Here is a 26,506-nt window from a genome sequence, read left to right as displayed (position 1 = left end):
TTCACGGTGAGAGGCTCATCACAGGGAATGCATCGAGGGGCCTCTTCCCCCTTCAACAAGTAAGAATGAGTAAAAAAAAAAAGTGTGCCCCGTACGCAGTCTGCACAGCACAGACTCTTCCTTTCTGTTCTTCACCCCCGAAGGGAGGGTCTCTTTTAGGTCTGGACGGATCTGGAAGAGCTTGTTGTCCGTCTGGGTGATCCACTCCTCTTGCCAAAGATCCTTAACGTAAGTGTTCACCTTCCGCTTCATGTCTGTGTATGGTACAAAGGATCTGGATAATTCTTTCTTTACAGCGTTCCTGGCCAGCAGGTCCGCCCTTTCGTTACCACGAATGCCAACATGTCTGGGAACCCAGACCAACACAACCTCGTATCCTTTCTTCGTTGCGAAAGTAAAAGCTTCATAAAATTCCAGCAGTTTGGGATGAGTGATATTCCTGCAGGCGATCGCCTCCAGGGCTGACAAGGAGTCGGAAAAGATCATGAATCTCTTTTGTTTCGAAGAGAGAACCATTTTTACCGCCAGAACCAGTGCGGTCAGTTCCGCAGTGTACACCGAGCTGTCAGACAGGATGTGTTCCGTTGAGGGCCGGTCAGGAAAGGCGGGACAGAACGCAGATGCAGCGACTCCGTCCTCTGACTTGGAACCGTCAGTGAAGATACTTTGAAAGTGGGGAATTTGTGGCAGAGTTCCGAAAAGTAAGTTCTGTAGGCCAGAGAACTGGTGGAGTCTTTACGGTATGAGGCCAGATCGAATCGGACCTCAGGTTATTTTAAAGGTCCACGGAGGGCTGTCAGGGAATTTAGAGAAATCTGAGACATCCAGATCGGCATTTTCTATAATTTTTTAAACAGATCAATGATTATGACAAATAATGTAGATTACACATGTCAGGGAATTTAGAGAAATCTGAGACATCCAGATCGGCATTTTCTAAGTGCGGCTGAATGCGGAGTCCGAGAGGAGGTATGCAGTTTGGGTTGTCTTTAAATTTCTTACCGAAAGGGTTGTTGAATACAGCGTCGTAAGCAGGGTTTGTAGGTTCAGAAAACAATTTCAAATAATAGTTCAGGGCCAGCTTCAGTCTGCGGTCAGGTTGGAGAGAGGCGGTTCCCCCGCCTCTACGTACAGGCTGTGCACTGTACCTCTCCATTTGTCTCACTTATTAGGAGAGAGAGAGAGAGAGAGAGAGAGAGAGAGAGAGAGAGAGAGAGAGAGAGAGAGAGAGAGAGAGAGAGAGAATGCGAACGCAAATGCGAATGATTTATTCACTGATAGGCCATAGCCCTTCATGAAGGGGCCAGTGTACATGGACATGCAAACAAACCACAGCCATATCAAATGTCAAACATACATATCAGAGAGAGACAGAGAGAGAGAGTCACACACACACACACACACACACACACACGCGCGCACACACACACACACACACACACACACACACACAGAGAGAGAGAGAGAGAGAGAGAGAGAGAGAGAGAGAGAGAGAGAGTGTGTACTCTGCTATACATTAACACACGGCTGGAGAATTTTTCAAACAGTATGGAAAGTTTATTCGATATCAATAAATGTAAGTTTTATTTCAGATATTAGCCCATTAAAATTTATTTTATTTATATCAGTTTAGAGGAATCAAAATAATTAATTGATTTTTCTACGAACATATTTTTGGAGTGTTACCTTAAGCAGCAGTGTTTTCACTTCCGCCAAGCGTCACTTCCGGTCTGCCATAATTTGTCTTCTGCAACTCTGCATTTGTGTTGTTTGAAGTTTGTAATTTTCCCATTGTAATCCTTTCCGTGCATCATGTCCAGGCAGGCAGCAAGAGGAGGGGACCCCAGGAAAGTGGTAAGTAGCATCGATATGTGGTAGAAAGTCGACAGCAAGGATCTGGTTAGTGCGTTCGGCCTCCACTCCCACTCTGATTCCTAGTAGTAGTAATAGTAGTAGTGGTGGTGGTGGTAGCAATGGTGGTGGTTAGTAATCGTAGTAGTAGTCGTATAAATTGTTGTGGGCCCCTGGGTATCGTTCGGTCAAAGTTCTGCACTTAGGCCACAGCTTCCAAAAACCACAGTGGAATCGACTAGTTGATAAGGAAAGCTCCAGAGAAAGAGAGAGAGAGAGGGGGCAGCTTGTCCTCTCCACCCCCCATTTTATCTAAAAATCAGTTGCTGTTATCATTTTCAGTGCAACATCAGTTGCTGTTATCACGTTCAGTGCCAAAGAATTTTGTGAATTTTGTCACAGGTCGTCCACATGCTCCCAGTTAGCAAATCATTATCAGAAGAAAGGGGTCTTATTTCTTATGAATTCACATTTGAATAGTATTTTCAGTCTATAGATGCATCAGGTAACTCACATACTGTTCAGAGTCCATTTGTGTTCATTGAACCCAATCCATATGAAGTAAAAAATAGAAAAGATGTGGGACGTCTTTGTTGCACTGGTTGGGGCAAGCAGAAGACACAATCCAGCTAGTATGCCGACTACAAGACCTGAAAGAAACAAAAGAATGGGAGAAAAACCCTGAAAACCTCAACCATCTATTCAACACAGCCATTTCACCCACTCTAGGAAGACATTGTTGGGAATGGCCAGAGGGCAAAACTGATGCGGAAGTGAAGCTACTCATAGAAGAAAGTAAAGAAGAGGACATCGTCATATACACAGATGGCTCAGCCACCAAAGACCAATCCAGCTGGGGATTCACTGCAAAACAAAATGGATAAACAGTTAGGGAAGAGAATGCTGCCTACAAAGTCACAACCTCCAGCCTAATGATGGAAATTGAAGCTGTGACACATGCCCTCCAGTGGCTATCGTCCATCCATACGCCCGGAAACTAACATGCCATGATTCTAACCGACTCAATGAATCTCTTACAGAAAATTGAAAATGGAATGGGAAGCCCAGAGTGGCATAAGGCAATTCGCATCTTTCAGATTAAAAAACTCACATGGTCATACTGCCCGGGACATGCAGGTGTTAAGGGAAATGAGTGAGCTGACAGACTTGCTGGTAATGCAACACCAACAAGTGGCCTACATCTAGGAAAATTGGAAATCCTCAGAAAAGTCAAAGAATATCAAAAAGAACAGGTACAAGGCCATCACATCATCAATCGCCTCAAAGAAATACAAGCAGAGAGAGGGAGCGGCCGTAAGTCTAACATGAAAGGTAGAGCACGATGCTTTGCAAATCAAACAAATATCGGCATCATTTCCAAACCAACATTGCGCAAATTTCTTCAAAACAGAACAGAGTCTCTGTGGGCTTTTCCAAATACAATAGACTGAGCAACACACTAGACGCCACGTTCTTGGCATCAGAGATCTTTTCCCATCCCTCTTGCGGCCAATCAGTGGCAGCCTGTGTGTGTGTGTGTTTGTGTGCATGTGTGGGTCTGTGTTTTTGAGTGCGTTTGTGCATGCGCGAGAGTGTAAGTGTACACAAGTGTCAGGAGAGTTCTGTGCATGTGTGTGTGTGTGTGTGTGTGTGTGTGTGTGAGGGGGAGGTGGTGGTGCGGGGGGGAGGTGGGGTAGAGGATGAGGTATGTGAGTATATGCATGCCTACACTGTGGGAGCAACAGGATATTGGAACGTTTATATATATATATATATATATATCTTTGTATATATGTGTGTTGGGTTGGGGGTGGGAGATATGGGTGTATGTGTGTGTGCTTGTACAAGTAAGTGTTCATCTGTGCGTGTGTGTGTGTGTGTGTGCGCCGTGGAAGATGCGATACGTAGACTAGAAATGAGTGTGTGAAGGAGGGGGGTAGAGAAGGTGCAGGGTAATGTGTGTGGTGTGTGTGTGTGTGTGTGTGTGTGTGTGTGTTGGAGCTCATGTACATTTATATGTATTTGACTGTGCTTTCATATCTGTGAAACTGCATGTTTGGTGCATATCTTTTATGCATGTGTGGGTGTATGTGTGAATGTGTGTCTTCATGTTTTACATTTATTTGCTTATTTATCATCATTGTTGTCTTATTTATTTATTTATTTATTTTTTATTATTATTATTATTATTTTATTATTATTATTACTCCTACCTTTTTATATTATAATTATTATTTATTTATTTATGTAAGCTTATCTATTATTTATTCACCTTTTTTTTCTGAAGACCTGACTAAGCGCGTTGGGTTACGCTGCTGGTCAGGCATCTGCTTGGCAGATGTGGTGTAGCGTATATGGATTTGTCCGAACACCGTGACGCCTCCTTGAGCTACTGAAACTGAAACTGAAACTGTTGCACTGACAGAGCACTTGTCTAGGATGTCAGCTGACATCTTATAGGAACACAATGGGTTAACAGTGGTTTAATCATACCTGTCAGGACCCATGGTGAGATAAATGATGCTGGACATTGATCAGAACTAAAACAAGCGAAATATAACTCAGTCAGTGACAGACTGACAAATCGAACCAGACTGATGAGATGAGACTTGGTGACACCACATTTTTTGCAATGATGATGATAATGATACTTATAGTGATACCACTGATGATAATGATGACGATGACGGTAATAGTAATGATGATGATGATGATAATGTTAAAAATGTGTATTAGTCGTGTACCCTTTCTAAGAGCCCAGGGTGCTTTACATTGAAAAGTTATACATTTATGTCTAATGAACCACACTGGACCACTCTCTCTCTCTCTCTCCCCCTTTCCCCTCCCATACCATATGCAAAGTGCGTTGGCAGGTATGGGGTGGTGGTGTAAGAGACTTCGCTTTGAATGCTTGCAAACAGGTTTTTGAAAGATGATATGATTTAGTGAAGAGAGGTAGGCTGATCTATATGCAGTCAGATGAACGGATATGATGTGGAAGAATGTTCCAGATATGAGGAGCTGGAAAGAAGAAGGAGCATTCCCCGTAGGTTCTTGTACTGACACAAGGAATTTTCAGAAAGTAACAGTCCGAGGGAGAGTGAAGAGTTCTTGAAAGAGTGAAGCACTGGTGAGGTCAGAAAGCATGTTTTCCTCCAAAAGCTGCAAAGAAGGAAAATTCAACAAGCTTTCACCGAAACAGGTTAAAGCACTGCAGGAATAGAGGAGAATCATAGATGATACACATTCCTGACACTGGGTCTACTACAGTACTAGAACTAGACTGATGTGAAGAAGTCTAAGGAGTCCAAGCTGGAACAGTGGAAGTGAGCTGACACAAACCGTGATTATCCCCAGCCCTCAACTCACATCCCACTTGTCCCACCTGTATTCCTCCTCTTCCACTCACAGACAGTTACCAGCAAAAGACAGTAAGTGAGTAAGATAGGTTGATATCCTCTTAAAATCTTATGGCAAACCCCTTTCATTTCAATGCCTAAACAGAAGAAGGAGAAAAGCAGGTTGTATTAGTGCTGTGTATGACTGAGCATGCATAAATGTGTGTGTGTGTGTGCGCATGCGCGTGTGTGTGCATGTGCATGTGCGTGTGTCTATATATGGTTGAATATGTACACATGTGTCTACTCTGTGCAAAATTTTGCACTGCTCATATATATATGTATACAATATATATAATATATATAGTCATATGGATCTTGATATAGCTTGTCAGCATAACACTTCTCTCTCTGTCTCTCTCTTTCTCTCTCTCTCTCTCTGATTCTCTCTTTCTTTCTCTCTGTCCCTGATTCCCTCTCTCTCTGTCTCTCTGAGTCTCTTTTTCTCTCTGAGTCTCTTTCTCTCTCCCAGTTTTTCTTAGACTTTCTGTGCATGTGTGCATCTCCACAGTCTTGTGTGCAAAGTAATGTTCAACTCAACATTGAAATTTCTGTTCAGGGTTCTTTCATTATATGTATCTTGATTTAATGTTATTTAATGTTAGACAAAGAATTTTATCTTTTCCCTATTTATTTTTGCATCAAAGTTAAAATCAAGAACTCAGTATGGATGGGTAACTAGAAGTTTAGAATGCTTAATTAAAAAAAAGAAAAAAATCATTGAAATTGTAGAACACTTACAAATTTTAAAGCTTTCTATTCCTTTTCTTTCAAGGTTTTTACTTTTTGACAAATGATGTCCTGGAGAAATTGTTTAATCTCATTTGAATTAATATTTGATTTATAATATTTGATAATGCATTCCAAATCAGAACTTTGTGTTTGGTTGCAGAATGGAGAGTTGTTTACCCTGACCTATGGTGCTCTGGTAGCTCAGCTAATGAAGGATTATGAAAATGATGATGAAGTGAATAAGCAGTTGGAGAAAATGTGAGTTCATCTTGTTTTGTTATTGTTATTTTTATTGACATTGCAGTGATTGCTGTTGTTAATACTGTAATAGGAAAAGGTTTTGTTATTGTTATTTTTATTGACATTGCAGAGATTGCTGTTGTTAATACTATAATAGGAAAAGCTACAAGCCAGAATATTTGCGCGCGCCCACACACACACAGTGACACACACACACACACACACACACACACACACACACATGTACACACACAGACATGTGCACGCACGTGCACACATGCATGCATGTTGCAATCTTGATCAGTAGAATGCTGACTATAGTATAATGACTGTATCTTTCAACATTGTGATCAGATCTTAAAAGTTGTAAAAAAAGAGAAAAAAATTCAATTTTCATTGTACAGATTTGAGATGGATTTGGAGTGCATGACTGCAGAGCATATCAATTTATTGTTTCTTTCATGCATTGTTCAGGGACACGATATACAATACAGCTGTTGTGAGATTTTTACTTTTAGTTAAAATGAAAAGGAAGGACTGGAAAACTAAGACAATAAGGTGATATATATACATGTGGATTGTCTCTTCTGCATAACATCTTTTTTGATTGTTGTTGTTGTACCATTCAATGAAATTTTCTCCTTTTTTTTAACCGATTAAATTGTTGTTTTTTATCTACTGAATCTTGCCAGGAACATGGACAACTTGTTTTCTGGTTTGATTACTTATACTAAAAAACAACCCCCCAAAATTAAAGATGGGTATGATGCAATATTTATTTGATTATTGTTGTAAAAATTCCAGAAGAAAACAAAGCAAAAATTGTTATTTGATATTTTGAGGTGATTACAAGAGAGAGAAAATTATTATGTTTTAGATATTATGTTTCAGATATTAAGAAATATATATTGTTTTAAACCTGTGTAATTTATTCTATTCCTGTGATTGCTTCATGCCTGTGCACACAACAGGGGCTACAACATAGGCGTCAGGATCATCGAGGACTTCCTGGCCCGGGCCAACTCTGGCCGCTGCAACGACTTCCGGGACGTGGCGGAAGTGATCTCCAAGGTGGCGTTCAAGATGTACCTGGGCATCACACCGGTGGTGAGCAACTGGAGCCCGGCGGCTGACGAGTTCTCTCTGCTGCTGGAGAACAACCCGCTGACGGACTTCGTGGAGCTGCCGGAGGGACACGACTCTCTCAACTACTCCAACATACTGTGCGGAGTGCTCAAAGGGGCACTGGAGATGGTAACTAGTGTATTATAGATATTGTCTGGTTTATTTGATTAGGTTGGAGTTTAACTCTTTGACCTCTGGAATTGCGTGTAATTTTTGCCCCCAAATCACCAACCTCAAAAAAAGAATCGCAAAAATTCAAATAGTGCTCAAAAGTACAGAAATGCATAATTTATGCTTTATTAAAGGAAATTGAATATAAATGAATATGATTATTACAGCCTGGTTTACTTGGGTTCAGAATTTATTCAGACAGTGAAAGGTTTAATATTAAAGACCTGTTGTTTCTGTGGAGCTGCCCAAGGGCCACAACTTTCTCAACTACTCCAGCATACTGTACAGAGTGTTGAAAGGGGCACTTGAGATGGTAGGTTTGGTATAATTATACTGCCTGGTTTTATTATGTTAACCAGCTGCCGTGGCGAAGTGGTTAGTGTAGCGGACTGACGGCTGGGAGGACACGGGTTCGATTCCCAGCAGAGGTGGGTCCTACCCAGAGTTGAGTGTGCTGGTGGCTGAAATAGGGAGACTGGGACCACACAGTCGAGTGTCATCCACTTCAAGGATGCGTCTTTGGGTGTGTTGCTCTAATTACCTGACCAACACTGCAAGTGTCTGTATCTCTCGGGCCTGGTTAACGCCGGGATATCATTATGACAGGAAGCGCAGCGTACAGCCTAGTTGTACAATCCCAAACCAAAATGGACCTCCATAGCAACATCATCATCGTCATTGTCATCCTCCTCCTCCTTCATCATCATCATCATCAATATAAACAAAACAGTCACAAAGTCTGTGGCCTTTCATGCCCTGCTCTCATGGTGACCTCAGTTTTGATACCCCTCCACCTCTGTGCTTGGGGTGAGTCCTGTCAATGTCTTCAGTGTCGGCAGATTCATGGGGGGCTGTTGTTTGAGGGACGTGGTGGTGGTCTTCACTCTGGGAGGGACACTCACTCAGTCTGGCTCTGCAACTAAGCCATTATTGTCCTTAGTAGGGGGCTTAGTAGGTGGTGTCCTAAGTACTTTGAATCAGAACAGGCACCACTGAACACCACCAATTGACTCAGCAGCAGTGCAGGGTCTCCTCTGGTGTGTGGCCTCCTGGTGACCTAACATCAATGGTTCCCTGCAGACTGCCAACGGTGGAACTGTGATGGACAGACCCAGGTGTGGCCATGTATGGGGGAATCTAAATGAGCGGTGTGGGAGTAATGCCACTGAAATGGTGCAGATGATGGGGCAGCAAAGAAAAAAAAAGGGTTTTTAAAAATTATATTTAGACTTAGAGTTTAACATACACAGGACTTGAAGCAGCCTCTATGCACAATACTTGGCCTGATAAACATAAACAGGACACCAGAGGAGATCTATCGCTCTGCACATGTGCCCTCGCCTCATCCCTATGACTCCTGAGCTCACATTCAGAAGGTTGTCTTCCAGCGTGAGTTTGAATCCTTAGTTTGAAAACCTGCAACAAGTACTCTCTCTGCCCAGCTTAAAATGGAGCATGTCAACATTCAATGTGAATTTCCCAGCATTTGTACCCATACTGACAGAACAGTTCAGTCTGGGAGCCAGACTTTCTTGGCATTTCTGAAATCTTGGTCATGTTGGCTGAGATGTTTAGAATGTTTTGGTTCATGGTTTCTGCTTTCAGATTCAGATGGATGTGGATGTCCGCTTCATTCAAGACCAACTGAAGGGAGACAACATCACCGAGATACGACTCAAGTTCATCAAACGCTTGGAAGATGCTGTCCCAGTTGGTGAAGATTAGACAGTGACTTGGTGCCAATCTCATTGTGGACCATTGTTGTGAACAGTGCACTACACAGGAGCGTTTGGGTCGAGTCCTTCTGGGTTGGATTATTGTTGGTTGTTTGTGAAACATGGAAGTATGAGTGTATCATTCCGTGGCATATGTGAATGGTGTGTGAAATGTGAAATGCCCATTATAAGTGTGTGTGGCAGCCTTTTGGCTGGTTTGTTGGGTGAAAAAATGGGGTGTGGGAGACAGAGAGGGACAGGGAGATAGTTCATATGTGTGTTTATTTTACACAGATGCACGTATGTACACACCACACACACACATACAAGGATGTACACACATGCACACACACACACACACACACACAGAAGTTAAATGTGTGCTTGATTGATTGTTTTTTTAGTATATTACTCAACATGCATACTTTTGCAGCTACTGAAAGCCATTCACTCATTTTCAGGCAGGACATTACAGGAAAAAAATGTTAATCTAAAATATGTTCAGTTCAGTTTTGAGAGCAGTGTGTTTTCTCAGTGAGATTAGACATTCGTAGTGCTTGCATTGTTGAGTGTGTGTTTTTGTGTGATTGTTTATGTGTAAATGGGTTTTTTTTGTGTGTGTGTCAGTGAATGTTTGTGTGTATGTTAGCGTGGTGTGCGTGTCTGTGTTGGTGGATAGCATATATTCTATGTTGGCAGGTTTGTGTTCTTAATTATTTTCTTTCATGCAGATCAGGTTTAGAGTATGTTGAGTGGATGAAAAGTACCTCATTATAATTGCTTGATTCACTACTGGTTTTTGTGATATATCCATCATCTTTTCATCATTTTTCATTTAGCATATTTGCACAGACATAGAGACATCATTTTGTGCACTGTTTTAGAAGCCATTTTTGTGAATTGTAAGTCTGTTGATTTTTTTCTTCTTGCCTGTTTTTTTTTGTGTGTGTGTGTTAGTTTTTGTTTGTTTTTTGTCTGTTTTTTTTTTTTTCTGTGCTTCACTTTTCTTCCGTCTGTCATTCCGTCTGTCTCAGTCTTTATTTCAGTCTTTATTTTTGAGAAAGAGGCATATATCTATCTGTCTCAGTCTCTCTCTCTCTCTCTCTCTCTCTCTCTATATATATATATGTATGTATATATCTATGTATGCGTGCATATATGTATGTATGTAATGTTTCTATGACTTTTAGAACAAGTTCACAATTGACATGTCATTCAGTTATTTTGATGATATAAAAACAGAAATAAATGTTTGGTAAAACATCTTTGTTGGTACACTCATATGGCTTCTGGCTTTCTGTGATTTGATCTTCTGTGGAATAAAACAGTACCATACATTTGGCATTTGACAAAATGCATACAAGTTTCATTACTGTTCAGAATGCTGTCTGAACATTCTATTGTAGGTTATGTATTGTATTGTATTGTATTTCTCTTTTTATCACAACAGATTTCTCTGTGTGAAATTTGGGCTGCTCTCCCCAGGGAGAGTGCATCACTATACTACAGCGCCACCCATTTTTAAAAACTTTTTTCCTGCGTGCAGTTTTATTTGTTTTTCCTATCAAAGTGTATTTTTCTACAGAATTTTGCCAGGAACAACCCTTTTGTTGTCGTGGGTTCTTTTACATGTGCTAAGTGCATACTGCACACAGGACCTCGGTTTATCGTCTCATCCGAATGACTATGTATATCAGATATTCAGTGTTCCTGGAACATTTAAATAGTTTCTGACTGTAGCCTTAGCGCATTTGCATTCAGTGGTCTGCAATGTATTTTGGCTGATACGCACTCATAAAGGTTGTTTTTCACAAACACACACACACATACACACACACACACACACACACATCATTTGTTCAAAGAAAAGTCACCACCAAACAATCCATATCAATGCCTTTTTATTCAATTAATAAATAAAAGCTGACTGTAGTACTGCTTCCTGCAACGCCTTAACACTGGTTCCATCAAGCTGTTACTTCCAGTCTGCAGACAGATAATGCTCGTGTATGTCAAAAATATACCGCAGGCTTTTTCACAATGGCAGAGGTCGTGTGGGGTTGTGTTTCTGGTTTGACGTCAGGCAGCAACTTGGTTGGTGCTGTTCATTTCATTGGCTGATCTGTGTAGAAAAACAACAACAGAGATTGTTTCATTTTGTTGTTGTAATCATCACTGTTTTACTTTTTGAAAAATTGTAGTTCATGATTTTGTCATTTCATATTTGAGATAAAAAATGTCCTGTAACAAAAACATAACAATAGAATAAAGAAAAGTAACATGGCACAAAAAAAACAAAAAAACAAACAAAAAAAAAATCTTGGCTCAATAAAGTTCAATATATATTCTAAAAAAACAACAACAACCAAAAACAAAAACAAAACAAAACAAAACAAAAAACCATGGCATACTTGTACGGAAAAAAAAAAAAAACTGAAAAAGAACGACTGTCAGTTTGATTATTGTCATTCAATGCATTGTTACAAATAATGATAACAATGATAATATTCAGTGTATATTACACATTTGCCTTGATTCTTTCCTTTCTATGCATTTTTACAACAACAACAACAACAACAAAATCAGTTGTTTTTTTTTCTGTTGAGTGTTCTGTCAAAGAACGACATGCACTGGAATATCTGCAAAGAAGACATGCTTGCGCAGGTAGACAAGGCATTCTGATTCATGGAAAGAAGAGGCATAGAGAAGAACAAGGTACACACCGTCCTCGCTGACGATGTTAACGTTGTCGGGCATGAAGCAGTCTGAGAGGGGCCTGATCTCTATGTCGGAGAGTCGCTCACCATTCCTGAACAGCAACAGAAATGATACAACTGTATGCTGCCATTCACCATCTTCATCCTACACACACACACACACACACACACACACCTACACACACACACACAATCAAGGACAAAAAAGACTCGAATTCAATCTGTTCTTTGATTCATTGCCTGTTCACTGAACTTTCTATGTCTCTTCCTGTGTTCCAACGCTGTGACGAGCCCTCTCCTCAGAGCTGGCGGCTGGAACAAGAGGTCCTTGTGGCCACATCAAGTAGCACAAGGATGCCACAGAAACCCCTCTGGAAGCTTGTGACAGCCCTGTGCATGGTTGGCTGGGAAACTGGCTGCACGTTGTAATGCTTGCAGAGCAGCAGGAGCACAGGAACTGGAGACTCGCGCAACGCCTGATAATTTTTTTGTTGCATTACTGGTGTTTTTTGTTGTTTGTTTTTTTGGGTTTTTTTTCTCCGTCACAACAGATTTCTCTGTGTGAAATTCGGTTTGCTCTCACTAGGAAGAGTTGGTCGCCACAGTGCAGGGCCAGCCATATTTTTTATTTGTCACTCTCTCTTCTCTCTGCAAGTGTATTTGTTTGACTATTAAAGATGGTGCTTCTAACAGGCTTTTGTTTGGGACAACCATTTTGTCGCCATGGGTTGTTTTACTTGCGCTAAGTGCATGCTGCATACGGGACTTACGTTTACCGTATCATCCGAAAGACTATCGCCCAGACCACCACTCATGGTCTAGCGAAGGGGGATGGGGGTAGGGGGTGGGGTATAAATCCCCATCCATGGTAACAGACAACAAATTCAGAAGCTGATACAGCAGCCATCGACCCAGCAACAATCGAGACCAAGGGCTCCACACACACACACTCGAACATCGAAACCTTCACAGCAGCAACAAACAACAACACCTCAGCAATGAACAGCTCGAACTTAAGGGCTCAAGTCGATAGGTCTTCCACCTAGAAGAAACAACAGTCCAGGCCAGTACTGGCGCCGCATTTACAGCAGCGGTGGGCAGTACTGCAGCCCCCCCCCCCGCACCCCCCCCCCCCCAATAAAACTCATACTGTACATTAGTTAGTCAGGCTAGGTTGGTGGGGAAAGGATGGGGGTGGGGACATTTTGTTTTTTGTTGTTTGATTTTGTGGGCTTGGCACTACCTTCTGTAGGGTCAGGGCCGGTAATGTACAGGCTTGCCTGTATGTGCAAAGCGAAAAGCAGTAGCGATCCGGCAGCTCCACACCTAGCTAGTCCTTAAAAGGTTGGGTTTAAAAAAAAAAAAAAAATTATTATAATTTTTATTTTTTTTTATACTGTTGCGCTCTCCCTGTTTTTCCGTCGCAATATAATCAAAATTGGTTCAGCGACGTACAGATCCAGATCCAGATCCAGGTCGTTAACCACCTGCTGGCGAGTATGCCGGTCAGTGGAAGGGTTATCATCTCACTGAGTTAATTTCCCAGGTCAGGGTGTCCAAAACCGTTCTGAGTCTGGACATCGGCTTTTGGGGAAAGCATAATTTTTGTTCAGCGAAATCAGTGGCACCATTGACAAGTACAGAAAAAAAAAGCAATAACTGTCTTTTAAACTGATGCCACCCTGGTCTCAATTCACCAAACTGGTTCCGCAGCAGTCAAGGGGTTAAACTCAGCTCTACCGAAACATCTGCATGGGTCTGCTCTCTCACTGGTGCGGGTGTTACGCTTCGAGAGTTTGTGGAGGTTTGATCACACACACCTTGACATTGAAGTTTGTGTCAGATCGACTGGGTGGCTGGCATAATCAGCTTGGAATCAGAATAAGATTTTATTTGCCCTCTCGGAAACTCAGCAAGATTTGCAAGACACTGCCACAAAGAGAATATTCAAAGTGATGCGAGGTGTAACACCATTCAGAAGGTACGAAGATGGGAGCAAAGCGGCAATGTGCGTGGAAAAAGAACGGGGGTGGGGGAGGGGTGGGGGGGTTGATGGGGGAAGCAGAGAGACAGAGAGACCGGGGATCGACATGAGGCACACACACACACACACACACACACACACACACACACACACACACACACACCTAAATAAAAACAAAAACAAACTACAGTATACGTACGCGCACAGACGTTCTTTCAGTGCGCAGGTACCCACCACCAGTTCACCAGTACTCAGACAATACAGATTCCTGTCATAGGTGCATGCTGGTCCCAGACATCCTAATGGGTCCAACAGGCTTTTCCCCCACGTCACCCCTGAAACAGGGAAGTTGCAGTCTGTGTCAGTTTCAGAGAGGCGTTGAAGAGTGCGTGTGGACTGATCCATACACGCTACAACACGTAAAAAAAGAAAAAGAAAAAAAAGGGGGTGGGGGTGGGGGTGGGTGAGGGGGGGAACAAAAACACCCCCCCCCCAAAAAAAACAAAACAAAAAACAACAACAACAACAACAAAAAAACCCAACAACAAAAACAAAAAACAAAACAAAACAAAACAAAAAAACCCACAAAAAACGAACAAACAAAAAAAACAAAAACAAAAAAACACACAAAAAAAAAACAACAGACGCCTGACCTTCGTATGAACCCAACGCACGCACTTTTCAGGAATTGAGACGCTACCAAAATGCTGCAGGTAAAAAACAAAGAAGCAAAAAAACAAAACAAAACAACAACAACAACAACAAAAAACAACAAAACAAAACAAAACAAAACAACAACAAAACAAAACAACGAAAGAAAACAAAACAACAACAACAACAACAAACCAGACAGCTCTCTCTCTCTCCGTCTCTGTGTGTGTGAAAGTGTGCGTGAGAGAGAGAGAGAGAGAGAGAGAGAGAGAGAGAGAGAGAGAGAGAGAGAGAGAGAGAGAGAGAGAGAGAGAGAGAGAGAGAGAATGTGTGTGTGTGTGTGTGTGTGTGTGTGTGTGTGTGTGTGTGTGTGTGTGTGTGTGTGTGTGTGTGTGTGTGTTTTCTGGTTTTTTGTTGTTGTTTTTTTGGTTGTTTTTTGGGGGTTTTCTTTCTTTCTTTCTTTCTTTTTTTTGTTTTTGGTTTGTTTGTTTGCTTTTTATATTTTTCGATTACTAATACCATGCTTGTGCCTGTGTGTGTGTGTGTGTGTGTGTGTGTGTGTGTGTGTGTGTGTGTGTGTGTGTGTGTGTGTGTGTGTGTGTGTGTGTGTGTGTGTTTGTCACAACCCATAAGGGGTTGCCCATGAACCCCCCGCACCTTCCCAGACTAACACCCCGACAACACAAAACACAGAAACATAGATAAATCAGCTCAATTCTTTACTGTTGTACATTTTGACTACCCTAGTCCAGACACACAAATTGAAACACTTAACTACAGCAACACTTTAGTTACATCATAGCAGCGTGATTAAGGTACAGTCAGTCCCAATAACAGCAGCACGGATCTACGCAAAAGAAAAACAAAATGTCAGTCCACTTGAACCAAAATCACGTTCGTCTGTTGAAGGACAGCATCTTGAACTGGCTTCAGTCGTACGCCCGCAGAAACGGAGGGGGTGGAAGCGGGAGGAGGGACTGTGGGTGAGGACGTTGGAAATATGAGGTGGGGGGAAGGAGTGGAAGTGAGGGGATTTGGAAAGGACAGGGCTGAAGGGGAATGACTGTAGAGGCGAACCCTGGAGTTCCGTCGGGGTAGCAGACAGGGGGAACCCACAGGAAAAGTCAAGGGAACAAATCTGTAACAACTCCCATATTTCTGTAGATTACGCTCTAACATTTGAAAGAGTACCCCCCTCCCCCCACCCCTTCCTGGAATGATACGGAATGCACTAAGGAAATAATTGGTTATCTTATCATATACAGTCAATTCCACACAATGCTACGAACGCCAAAAGTACATGAAATATTTATGATTTATCCAGTAATTAAAGAGTTAAACTCGCGTGCAATCCGAAAGAGACATTTACCCTAAATGACAAAATGTCGGTATCTATCCTTGTGGTTTCAACTACCAAAACAAAACTCAATGAGCCAACATTGCAATCTCCCAATCACATTTCAAACACCACACAAATGTTTTGGAAATCTTAGGCTGCAGTTGGACACAGTTCACAAAGGAAATAAATCGGAAACAACTCGAGCTGAATACATACCAAAACAATTCTAAACACAACCTTATCAATTATCCCAACATAAATATCTAGAAATAAAAGAATACTGGGTTTAAAAGATTTCCGTTAAAACAATCCCAAAAATACAACCAAATGTCACAAGTTACGACACTAACACCACGAGGACAAACTAACTATACAACTCCCCCCTCACCTGTCACCAGGCAGGAATCAGGCTCACCACTAGCCCAGGAGAGAACACGAAACACAGATCCACACAGAGGCAGAAGGGGGTCACACCAGAACCGAACCCCACGACTGGCCAAGAGGGCACCCAACAGCTCACTTGCTGGAACGGCGACCCTTCTCCTTCCAAAGCTCGGCACCAAAGGCCAAGCAAAACTCTCCCTTTACAACGAGGTTAACTCCGAACTCATCTCAAGAGTTCAGAGCGAGAAGGACTAAGGACATGTCACACACATCACGACAGATTCACGTGCTTCAGTTCGGAACAGAAATGAGCATACAAGAGAACGATAGAGCAAAAGGGGGAGAGAGGAGGGAGAAAGGTAGAGGGAAAAGGAGAGGAGGGGAAGGGAGAGAGAGGAGAGGGGAAAGGGAGACGAACACACGAACACACGCACAACTGAATGCCACGAGCCGTGACAGTGTGTGTGTGTGTGTGTGTGTGTATGTGTGTGTGTGATTTTTACCATGCTTATGCATTTATGTAGTACAGTATTCGCATTCTATGACTTTAAGTAGCATTGTGTAATGCATGCAGTTACATATATAATGTAGTATTGTGTAGTGTAGACCCTGTTTCAGGGCGTGGACTGGATGAAAAAAATGTGTGCCAGTGCTTATCTATTATCCTCGATAATAAAGAATTTGTCTTGTCTTGTCTTCTCTGTGTGTGTGTGTGTGTGTGTGTGTGTGTGTGTGTGTGTGTGTGTGTGTGTGTGTGTGTGTGTGTGTGTGCACGCGCGCGCGCGTGTGTACGTGCGTGATTTATTTGCTGTCGGCAAAAAGAAAAAAGGTAGATGACACGTTCGCCTTTCTTTTTTTTTTTCTTTGTGTGTGTGTGTGTGTGTGTGTGTGTGTGTGTGTGTGTGTGTGTGTGTGTGTGTGTTGGTCTGACACTCCGACTTCAAACGCGAGAAGTGACACGGAAACAATCCACCAGCACTGGTAGCAAAGGAAACTCCGCTCGCATCGTTCCCCACCATGATGAGGGGGAGCAACTCGTGCGACCTCTATGGGAGAGAAACGAGCATAGTCACGCACGTCTGTGACCTGAGTCCTTATTGGCTCTGCGTCCTTTTAAATAAGTGGGTGTGAATCTGAGATTCTCGACTGTTGCTGACTGAGTTTGCTCGTAAGTGAAGGGCTGTCACCTTGCTGCAATAAAAGTGTACATAAAAATAAGGTTGTCAGTCAGCACTGATACTTTGATTGGACTTCGTCCTCTTAATATTGCACGACTCTTTCTCTTGAACTCACTGTTGTATTTATATTTGTATTACTCTTTTTGTCACGGCAGATTTCTCTGTGTGAAATCCCGGCTGCTCTCCCAAGGGAGAACGCGTCGCTACTCTAACAGCACCACCCCTTTTTTTGTTGTATTTTTCTTGACTGCAATTTTATTTGTTTTCCTATCCAAGTGGATTTTTCTACAGAATTTTGCCAGGGACAATTAACCCTTTTGTTGCCGTGGGTTCTTTTACGTGCGCTAAATGCATACTGCACACGGGACCTCGGTTTATCGTCTCATCCGAATGACAAGCGTCCAGATAATCACTCAAGGTCTAGTGGACGGGGAGTAAATAATTGGCGACTGCCGGTGTGATTCGAACCTGTACGCTCAGATTCTCTAGCTTCCTAGGCGGGCGCGTTACATCTAGGTCAACATTCCGCTGTTCACAACTTATGACCAAAAAAAAGTAGTAAAGAAGTAAATAAGAACAAAGAAAGAAATAGTCAGAGAGAGAGAATCACATTATCAACTAATGATCAAATAGGTCAACTGGACAGAAATTATGGAAAAACTAGTAACGACGAGAAGTTCCTTATAATTGTAATGATGCTGCTGATGACTGGATACTTATGTATAGTGCCTATCCTCGGTCGGAGACCAAGCTCTAAGCGCTTTACAAACACGGGGTCATTTGCACAACAGGCTGCCTACCTGGGTAGAGCCGACTGACGGCTGCCATTGGGCGCTCATCATTCGTTTCTAGTGTCATTCAACCAGATTTCACGCACGCACACATACACACTCACGCAGACATGCACCTTTTTACGTGTGACCGTTTTGTTTATTCACACCGCCATGTAGGCAGCCATACTCCGTTTTCGGGGGTGTGCATGTTGGGTATGTTTTTGTTTCCGTAACCTACCGAACGCTGACATGGATTATAGGATCTTTAACGTGCGTATTTGATCATCTGCATGCGTATACACACGGAGGGGGTTCAGGCGCAAGCAAGTCTGCACATAATGTTGACCTGGGAGACCGAGGAAATCTCCACCCTTTACCAACCATGCACCGTTACCGAGATTCGAACCAGGGACCTTCAGATTGAAAGTTCAACGCTTTAACCACTCAGCTATTACGCCTGTCAAGAGATATTCGAGATGTCGAGTCACACGTACACACCGGAAGCAATGTCCATTTCAAATCGACTTGATTCAGGGATGAATCTGTACACAGGTCAAATGGAGAACGTGCCTCTGAAATGAGCACAATGCCAGACGTGTTTCATATAATTATTGAGTTAATTACATGACATATGTAATTAATTACAAGAAATATGTAACATTGGCAGGGTTTCCTGACAGACAGAGATGGTGAGGCAGACAGACAGACAGACAGAGATAGTGAGGCAGGCAGACAGACAGACAGAGAGACAGCCTCACCATCTCTGTCTGTCTGTCTGTCTGCCTCACCATCTCTGTCTGTCTGTCTGTCTCACCATCTCTGTCTGTCTGTCTGTCTGCCTCACCATCTCTGTCTGTCTGTCTGTCTGTCTGCCTCACCATCTCTGTCTGTCTGTCTGCCTCACCATCTCTGTCTGTCTGTCTGTCTGCCTCACCATCTCTGTCTGTCTGTCTGTCTGTCTGCCTCACCATCTCTGTCTGTCTGTCTGCCTCACCATCTCTGTCTGTCTGTCTGTCTGCCTCACCATCTCTGTCTGTCTGTCTGTCTGTCTGTCTGCCTCACCATCTCTGTCTGTCTGTCTGTCTGCCTCACCATCTCTGTCTGTCTGTCTGTCTGTCTGCCTCACCATCTCTGTCTGTCTGTCTCACCATCTCTGTCTGTCTGTCTGTCTGCCTCACCATCTCTGTCTGTCTGCCTGCCTCAACATCTCTGTCTGTCTCTGTCTGTCTGCCTGCCTCACCATCTCTGTCTGTCTGTCTGCCTCACCATCTCTGTCTGTCTGTCTGTCTGCCTGTCTGCCTCACCATCTCTGTCTGTCTCACCATCTCTGTCTGTCTGTCTGCCTCACCATCTCTGTCTGTCTGTCTGTCTGTCTGCCTCACCATCTCTGTCTGTCTGTCTGTCTGCCTCACCATCTCTGTCTGTCTGTCTGCCTCACCATCTCTGTCTGTCTGCCTCACCATCTCTGTCTGTCTGTCTGTCTGAATGTCTGTCTGCCTCACCATCTCTGTCTGTCTGTCTGTCTGCCTCACCATCTCTGTCTGTCTGTCTGCCTCACCATCTCTGTCTGTCTGCCTCACCATCTCTGTCTGTCTGTCTGCCTCACCATCTCTGTCTGTCTGCCTCACCATCTCTGTCTGTCTGTCTGTCTGCCTCACCATCTCTGTCTGTCTGTCTGTCTGCCTCACCATCTCTGTCTGTCTGTCTGCCTCACCATCTCTGTCTGTCTGTCTGCCTCACCACCTCTGTCTGTCTGTCTGTTTCCTGAAATAAACACGTACGCTGTCCTGTCTTGCCAAATGGACAGCCACATAAGGACAAACCAGCTTGCAGGGACAGTCCCTGGGGTCCATCTGTCTGGGTGGTGGGAAGCGGAAGGCCCGGGGAGTGGGCGGAAAGCCCGGGATCAGAGATAAAAGCGTGATGCAGATTATGTAGGAAGGGTATCGAGCTCGCCATCGACTGCTCAGTGGCTGGAGTGGCTCTCTGTTTGTCTGTCTGTCTGTCTGTGCGTTTTTCTGTCTGTTTCTGTCTCTCTCTCTCCATGTCTGTCTGTCTGCCTGCCTGACTATCTCTGTCTGACTGTCCGTTTTTCCTGTCTTCTTCTGTCTCTCCCTCTCTATGTCTGTCTGTCTGCTTCACCATCTCTCTCTCTCTCTCTCTCTCTCTCTCTCTCTCTCTGTGTGTGTGTGTGTGTGTGTGTGTGTGTGCGCGCGTGAAAAACTCATGTCAATGCGAGAATCGAAACCGGAACCCTTTTTGTCTTATCAAGTGCTCTCTAAACAGCTGGCCACCACTAAGTGTCTCTCTGCCTCTCTTTCTCTCTGTCTTTTCTTCCTTCCTTCCTCCTCGTTCTCCCCGCACACTCACACACACACGCACATACACATGCACACACACACAACATACAAGTGCATCAAAAAGAGAAAGGAAGAGAAGGAGATTAGAACGTCTTAAAACCGAAAGAAAGGGACGTCGCAGTGAACACAAAACAAACAAATAAATAAAACCCACAAAGATGAGATTATTTAAAGTGTGTACTATGTGTTGCTGTCCAGAAAGGCATGACAAAGAAGAAGAAGAAGAAGGAGGAGGAGGAGGAGGAGGAGAATAAAGAAGAAGAAGAAGAAGAAGACGAAGAAAGAGGAGGAAGAAGAGAAGAAGAAGTAGAAGTAGGAGAAGGGGGAGGAGGAGGAGATTAAAGGAGGAGGAGAAGGAGAAGAAGAAAAAGGAGGAGGAGAAGAAGATGAAGAAGAAGGAGGAGAAGAAGAAGAAGAAAAAGAAGAAGAAGAAGGCGAAGAAGAAGGAGGGGGAGGAGAAGAAGAAGAAGAAAGAAGAAGGAGGAGGAGGAAGAAGAAGAAGAATGAGGAGGAGAAGGAGAAGAAGAAGGAGGAGGAGAAGAAGAAGAATGAAGAAGGAGGAGAAGAAGAAGAAGGAAAAGGAGGAGGAGGAGAAGAAGAAGAAGGAGATGAAGGAGGAGGAGGAGGAGAAGAAAGAAGAAGAAGAAGGAGGAGGAGGAAGAAGAAGAAGAAGAAGGAGGAGGAGAAGAAGAAGATGGAGGAGGAGAAAGGAGGAGGAGGAGAAGAAGAAGAGAAGGAGGAGGAGGAGGAGAAGAAAAAAGAAGAAGAAGGCGAAGAAGAAGAAGAAGGAAGAGGAGGAGGAGGAGAAATAAAGAAGAAGAAGGAGGAGGAGAGGGAAGAAGAAGAATGAGGAGGAGAAGGAAAAGAAGAAGGAGGAGGAGGAGAAGAAGAAGAATGAAGATGGAGGAGAAGAAGAAGAAGGAAGAGGAGGAGGAGGAGAAGAAAGAAAGAAGAAGAAGAAGGAGGAGGAGGAAGAAGAAGAAGGCGAAGAAGAAGGAGGAGGAGGAGAAGGAGAAGCAGGAGGAGGAGAAGAAGAAGAAAGAAGAAGGAGGAGAAGGAGAAGAAGAAGGAGGAGAAGGAGAAGAGGGAGGAGGAGGAGAAGAAGAAGGAGAGGAGGAAGAAGGGAAGGAGGAGGGGGAGATGTGTAGGTTGGATGAATTCTGGAAGCTGCCAGCGACAGGCGGACGATTGAACAGTCCTGCACCAAACCCTTCCCCATTGTCCTGAACGGGGCGCGAATGGACATGCATCGGGTCATGCCTGCATGGTGGGATCTCTCCTCTCGCCGACCTGACATTGACTGGTTGTCTTCCCCTGGGCATTTCAATGCGCTGGACACATTCTGACAACACACGTCATCACAGGGAAATGGTGCCCAAGTGATTCTTCTTCTTCTGCGTTCACTCGTATGCACACGAGTGGGCTTTTACGTGTATGACCGTTTTTACCCCGCCATGTAGGCAGCCATACTCCGTTTTCGGGGGTGTGCATGCTGGGTATGTTCTTGTTTCCATAACCCACCGAACGCTGACATGGATTACAGGATCTTTAACGTGCGTATTTGATCTTCTGCTTGCATATACACACGAAGGGGGTTCAGGCACTAGCAGGTCTGCACATATGTTGACCTGGGAGATCGTAAAAATCTCCACCCTTTACCCACCAGGCGCCGTCACCGTGATTCGAACCCGGGACCCTCAGATTGACAGTCCAACGCTTTAACCACTCGGCTATTGCGCCCGTCTGGTGCCCAAGTGATGACGCGTTCGTCTAGGAAACGAGAGAATTTCTCTCTCTTCCCCCACTATCCCCGTGAGTGGTGGTCTGGACGCTAGTCATTCGGATGAGGCGATAAACCGGGGTTCAGTGTGTGGCTGCGCGTAGAAGCACCCGCGGCAACAAGAGAGTTGTACTTGGCAAAATTCTATATTAAAAAATCCACTATAATCGTAAAAAAAGCCCACATACACTTGGATACAGGAAATATTAGAAGAAAAAAAAAAGCAAAAAAAAGCGTGGCCCTCTCTGGGGAGAGCAGTCCAAATTCATACAGAGAAATCTGTTGTGACAGAAAGCAATACAATACAATACAACACAACACAATAATACAATATAATACAATACAATGCAATGCTACAGAATACAGCACAGCACAACACGACACAACAAACACAACACAATGCAACGCAACAACTCAAGGCAATACAATACAATACAATACAATACAATACAATACAATGCAAAACAATCCTTTGCACACAACGGAACACTTTAATCAAACTCCAGGGAAAATCTATTCACAACTTTTTTGTTGTTGTTTTTGACGAAATCCTTCTGGCCGACACAGACAGACAGACAGACAGACAGACAGACAGATAGACAAAGAATCGGAATGTTCCCCTGAACGAATTCTGAATGGCGGTGTCTACAACAAGTGGCGTCCACTTACAGGTTGGAGAGTGGAGGTTTGGCATTCTGCACGTGCTTGTCCTAAAAATAGATTACGGGGGAGGGAGTGGTAGGGAGGGGGGGGGGGGGGGGGGGGGGGGGGGGGCGGGGGTCACAGGGGATTGGAGACAGCCTTTGAACTATCCGTGTCATACGTTACAAGACAGTCTATTTTTGGTAGTCCTTTGCATGTAACAGGGATGAGGCGAAAGTCTACGGCAGTCTGTTTTGACCAAAAGTCTGTTTTCCCCCCTGTGATTTTTTGTCATTACATTTCATACTTATTAACCAAAACCTTTTTATTTTTTGTTGTGTGTGGTCGTTATGTTCATACAGGCTAAGAAATGTCTCTATCATCATCTAGTAATACTTAGTAGTGGAGTAATGGCCTAGAGGTAACGCCTTCCGCCTAGGAAGCGAGAGAATCTGAGCGCGTTGGTTCGAATCACGGCTCAGCCCCCAATATTTTCTCCCCCTCCCCCTCCACTAGACCTTGATTGGTGGTCTGGACGCTAGTCATTCGGCTGAGACGATAAACCGAGATTCCCGTGTGCAGCATGCACTTAGCGCACGTAAAAGAACCCACGACAACAAAAGGGTTGTTCCTCGGCAAAATTCTGTTGAAAAATCCACTTCGATAGGAAAAACAAAACAAATAAAACTGCACGCAGGAAAAAAAATACAAAAAAATAAAGGGTGGCGCTGCGGTGTAGCGACGCGCTCTCCCTGGGGAGAGCAGCCCGAATTTCACGCAGAGAAATTTGTTGTGATAAAAAAAAAGAAATACAAATAATAATAAACTTGCTATTAGTCTTTCAACCCTCCTGGGGTACAGGCCGTCAATAAGAGATCCTTTTTGTCCCCTGTCCTGTGCCTTTGTCTCTATAATTATGGCTCCTGATAAGGCCCCGTCTTCTTGTCTTACTAGAGCTCTCTCTCTCTCTCTCTCTCTCTCTCTTCTGTATCTGCCTGTCTGTCTGTCTCTGTCTTTTTCTCTCTCTGTGCGCGCGTGCACACGAGCGCGAAAAGATCGTAGCTTTTGATTGCTTCTTTTACTAACTATTCAATGTTTTATTGCTGTACTCGAGTAAAACCTACGTCACAATTTCCGTTTCGAGCGGCAAGTGATAAAGTGCATTGAACCGGATAGAAAGAAAGAAGAAAAGAGACAAAAATAAAACAGGAGATGTAGAATCAATCACACAAGAATGCAGGAAAAGGACAACTCCCTTGTGCCCATTCCACAGAGGTACAATATTGTTTTAAACAGGATGACTGGAAAGAACCGAATCTTTCCTATTTTTATGCCAAATTTGGTGTCAACTGACAAAGTATTTGCAGAGAAAATGACAATGTTAAAGTTTACCACACACACACACACACACACACACACACACACACACACACAAAACAACAACAACAACAAAAAACAACAAAAACACCGGGTTATAACATAGACTCACTTTTGTTTACACAAGTGAGTAAAAAAAAAAACCACACCCCAAAACCAAACCAAACCAAAAATCTCCAAACATGACAAAACAAAGAACTTCTAGGACCACAACAGCCACCACCCCACCACCACCACCACCACCACCACAAATTCCACCATCTTCACAACCACGTCCACATCAAAAACGAAGAAATTGGTTGTTTTCTTACCTTTAGAAAATGTGCCTTTTCTACCAGCCAGTCTGCTTGTCTGTTTTGCCTTTTTGTTGTTGTTTACCACTTCGTTCAATCGACATGTGCTTGTCCTCTACTTGTCTTTTGTTCGTATGTATGTATGTATGTATGTATGTATGTATTTTTCAGTGTTTGTTCCTTTGTTAATTTGTATTCGTCCAGGATATTGTTGTTTTATTTCTTCTTTCTCTCTGTGTGCGTGTGTGTGTGTGTGTGTGTGTGTGTGTGTGTGTGTGTGTGTGTGTGCGCGCGCGTGTGTTAGTTTTTTGTATAAAAAATCCTCGCATGTTTCAAGTAAACGAAATGGCAATATATATTTTCTTTCTGGTGAAACACACACACAAATAAGCACACACACACACACACACACACACACACACACACACACAGAGATCAGCATACACACACTCACACACAGACATACTCAGATACAAAATCAAACAGACAGACATACAGATACACAAACACACAGACACAGACACAGACACACACACACACACACACACACACACGACCATCAGTTTAATTAAGAACTTACCGCCAAAGCTGTTGATGAGACTCAGGAGAAGCCAACAGGTGAGAACAGCAGCCATGCTTGAAACCAAATCAGTTCAAAAGTGGGCAGGTGATCAGATACGACCTCAGAGTGATGTAACAAACGTAACTGTAATGACCTCAGAGTGATGTAACAAACGTAACTGTAATGACCTCAGAGTGATGTAACACACGTAACTGTAATGACCTCAGAGTGATGTAACAAACGTAACTGTAATTTTGACAAGTCGAAATGATACTGTTTCTTTCTTTGCCCTTGCTTTCACTCACTGTCTTTCAACTCCTGGTGCATAGAACAAAAACTAAGTGTTACCACGCAAGCGTCACAGTGTTTGCTTATTTCCCTTTTCCTTTACAGTGTTAATTCTTTTCCTTTCACTTAATTCCCTCCCTTTTTCCTGTATGGAACAGAAACGAATGACTTCCACATGAGTTCTGTCTTTTTTTTTTTTCTCGGAAAAGAAAACGAAACAACTTCACACTTAGTCTGTCTTTCCCTCCTTGACTTTATCACCGAGATTCTATATAGTTTTTATTCATGGCACGTGGAAGAAAAACACACACCAAAAAGAGGAAACACTACCACAGTCTTCGTTGGTATATGAAACACGAAAGAAAAGCGAAGAAAAACAACTGTATTGTTGTGTGTGTAAATTTTCCCTCGGTTTATTTCTTTTTATTGCTGGCGTGTGAATTTAAAATGATACAACCTCGACACTGTTTTCTCGTTCTACTTCTGGTATGACATAAAATTCAGGACAACAACAACAATACAATAACGAAATAATTCCACACACACAAAAAAAATCCTTAATCTCGCCTGTGTGTGGGTTAGTCAGAACATTGACGGCAAAGCAAGCAAAGATACAAATAGAGAGGAAGAAGATGACCAGTCGCGGTTTTATAGGAGCTGGACAGAGAGAGAGAGAGTGTGTGTGTGTGCGGGAGGATGGGTGTGGGGGCCTAAGGGGAATGGGGGTGGGAGGGGGAAGGGAATTTGGGGGTGGTAGGGGATGCGAATGTGCAGGCGAGCATGCGTCGACCTCGTCAATCTGACGACACTTTGCCGCCGAGTTGAGACACATGTCGCCCGCGTCATTATCACGATTATCACAGAGTGTAGGGGAAATGCGAGGTGTGTGTGTGTGCAGGGTTTGTACGCCTACGTGAAAAGTGGCAAAAAAGGAAAAGAAAAAAGA

General features: G+C 43.3%; 1 protein-coding gene and 1 long non-coding RNA gene across 4 annotated transcripts; one reads left to right on the top strand and one right to left on the bottom strand.

Annotated features, from left to right (window-relative positions):
• Window positions 1-1,716: 1,716 nt before the first annotated feature.
• On the top strand, window positions 1,717-10,497 carry LOC143297775 (trafficking protein particle complex subunit 3-like). Its single transcript, XM_076610252.1, has 4 exons — window positions 1,717-1,854; window positions 6,142-6,239; window positions 7,193-7,475; window positions 9,123-10,497. The coding sequence occupies exons 1-4, from the start codon at window positions 1,813-1,815 to the stop codon at window positions 9,240-9,242; spliced, it is 543 nt and encodes a 180-aa protein (XP_076466367.1). The 5' UTR covers window positions 1,717-1,812; the 3' UTR covers window positions 9,243-10,497.
• Window positions 10,498-11,116: 619 nt separating this feature from the next.
• LOC143298020 (uncharacterized) lies at window positions 11,117-26,171 on the bottom strand. 3 transcript variants are annotated; one of them, XR_013057340.1, is made up of 5 exons: window positions 26,128-26,171; window positions 25,291-25,590; window positions 14,133-14,268; window positions 11,956-12,041; window positions 11,117-11,354 (listed from the first exon to the last, which is right to left on the bottom strand). It is a non-coding gene; the product is annotated as an uncharacterized LOC143298020 (long non-coding RNA). The 3 variants fall into 3 exon arrangements; XR_013057341.1 differs by having other exon boundaries at window positions 26,105-26,147; XR_013057342.1 differs by lacking the exon at window positions 26,128-26,171 and having other exon boundaries at window positions 25,291-25,426; window positions 25,461-26,121.
• Between the last annotated feature and the right edge of the window lie 335 nt (window positions 26,172-26,506).

The sequence above is a fragment of the Babylonia areolata genome, chromosome 23 (genome assembly GCF_041734735.1).
Source record: "Babylonia areolata isolate BAREFJ2019XMU chromosome 23, ASM4173473v1, whole genome shotgun sequence".
NCBI classification, from domain to species: Eukaryota; Metazoa; Mollusca; class Gastropoda; order Neogastropoda; family Buccinidae; genus Babylonia; species Babylonia areolata.
The sequence above is the reverse complement of the archived record's forward strand: the minus strand, read 5'-3'. Positions and strand labels throughout refer to the sequence as shown.

Coding starts and splice junctions, on each gene's coding strand:
- LOC143297775 (XM_076610252.1), top strand. CDS start 1,813: ATGTCCAGGCAGGCAGCAAGAGGAGGGGACCCCAGGAAAGTG. Junction 1,855..6,141: donor GAGGGGACCCCAGGAAAGTG/GTAAGTAGCATC, acceptor GTTTGGTTGCAG/AATGGAGAGTTGTTTACCCT. Junction 7,476..9,122: donor TCAAAGGGGCACTGGAGATG/GTAACTAGTGTA, acceptor TTCTGCTTTCAG/ATTCAGATGGATGTGGATGT.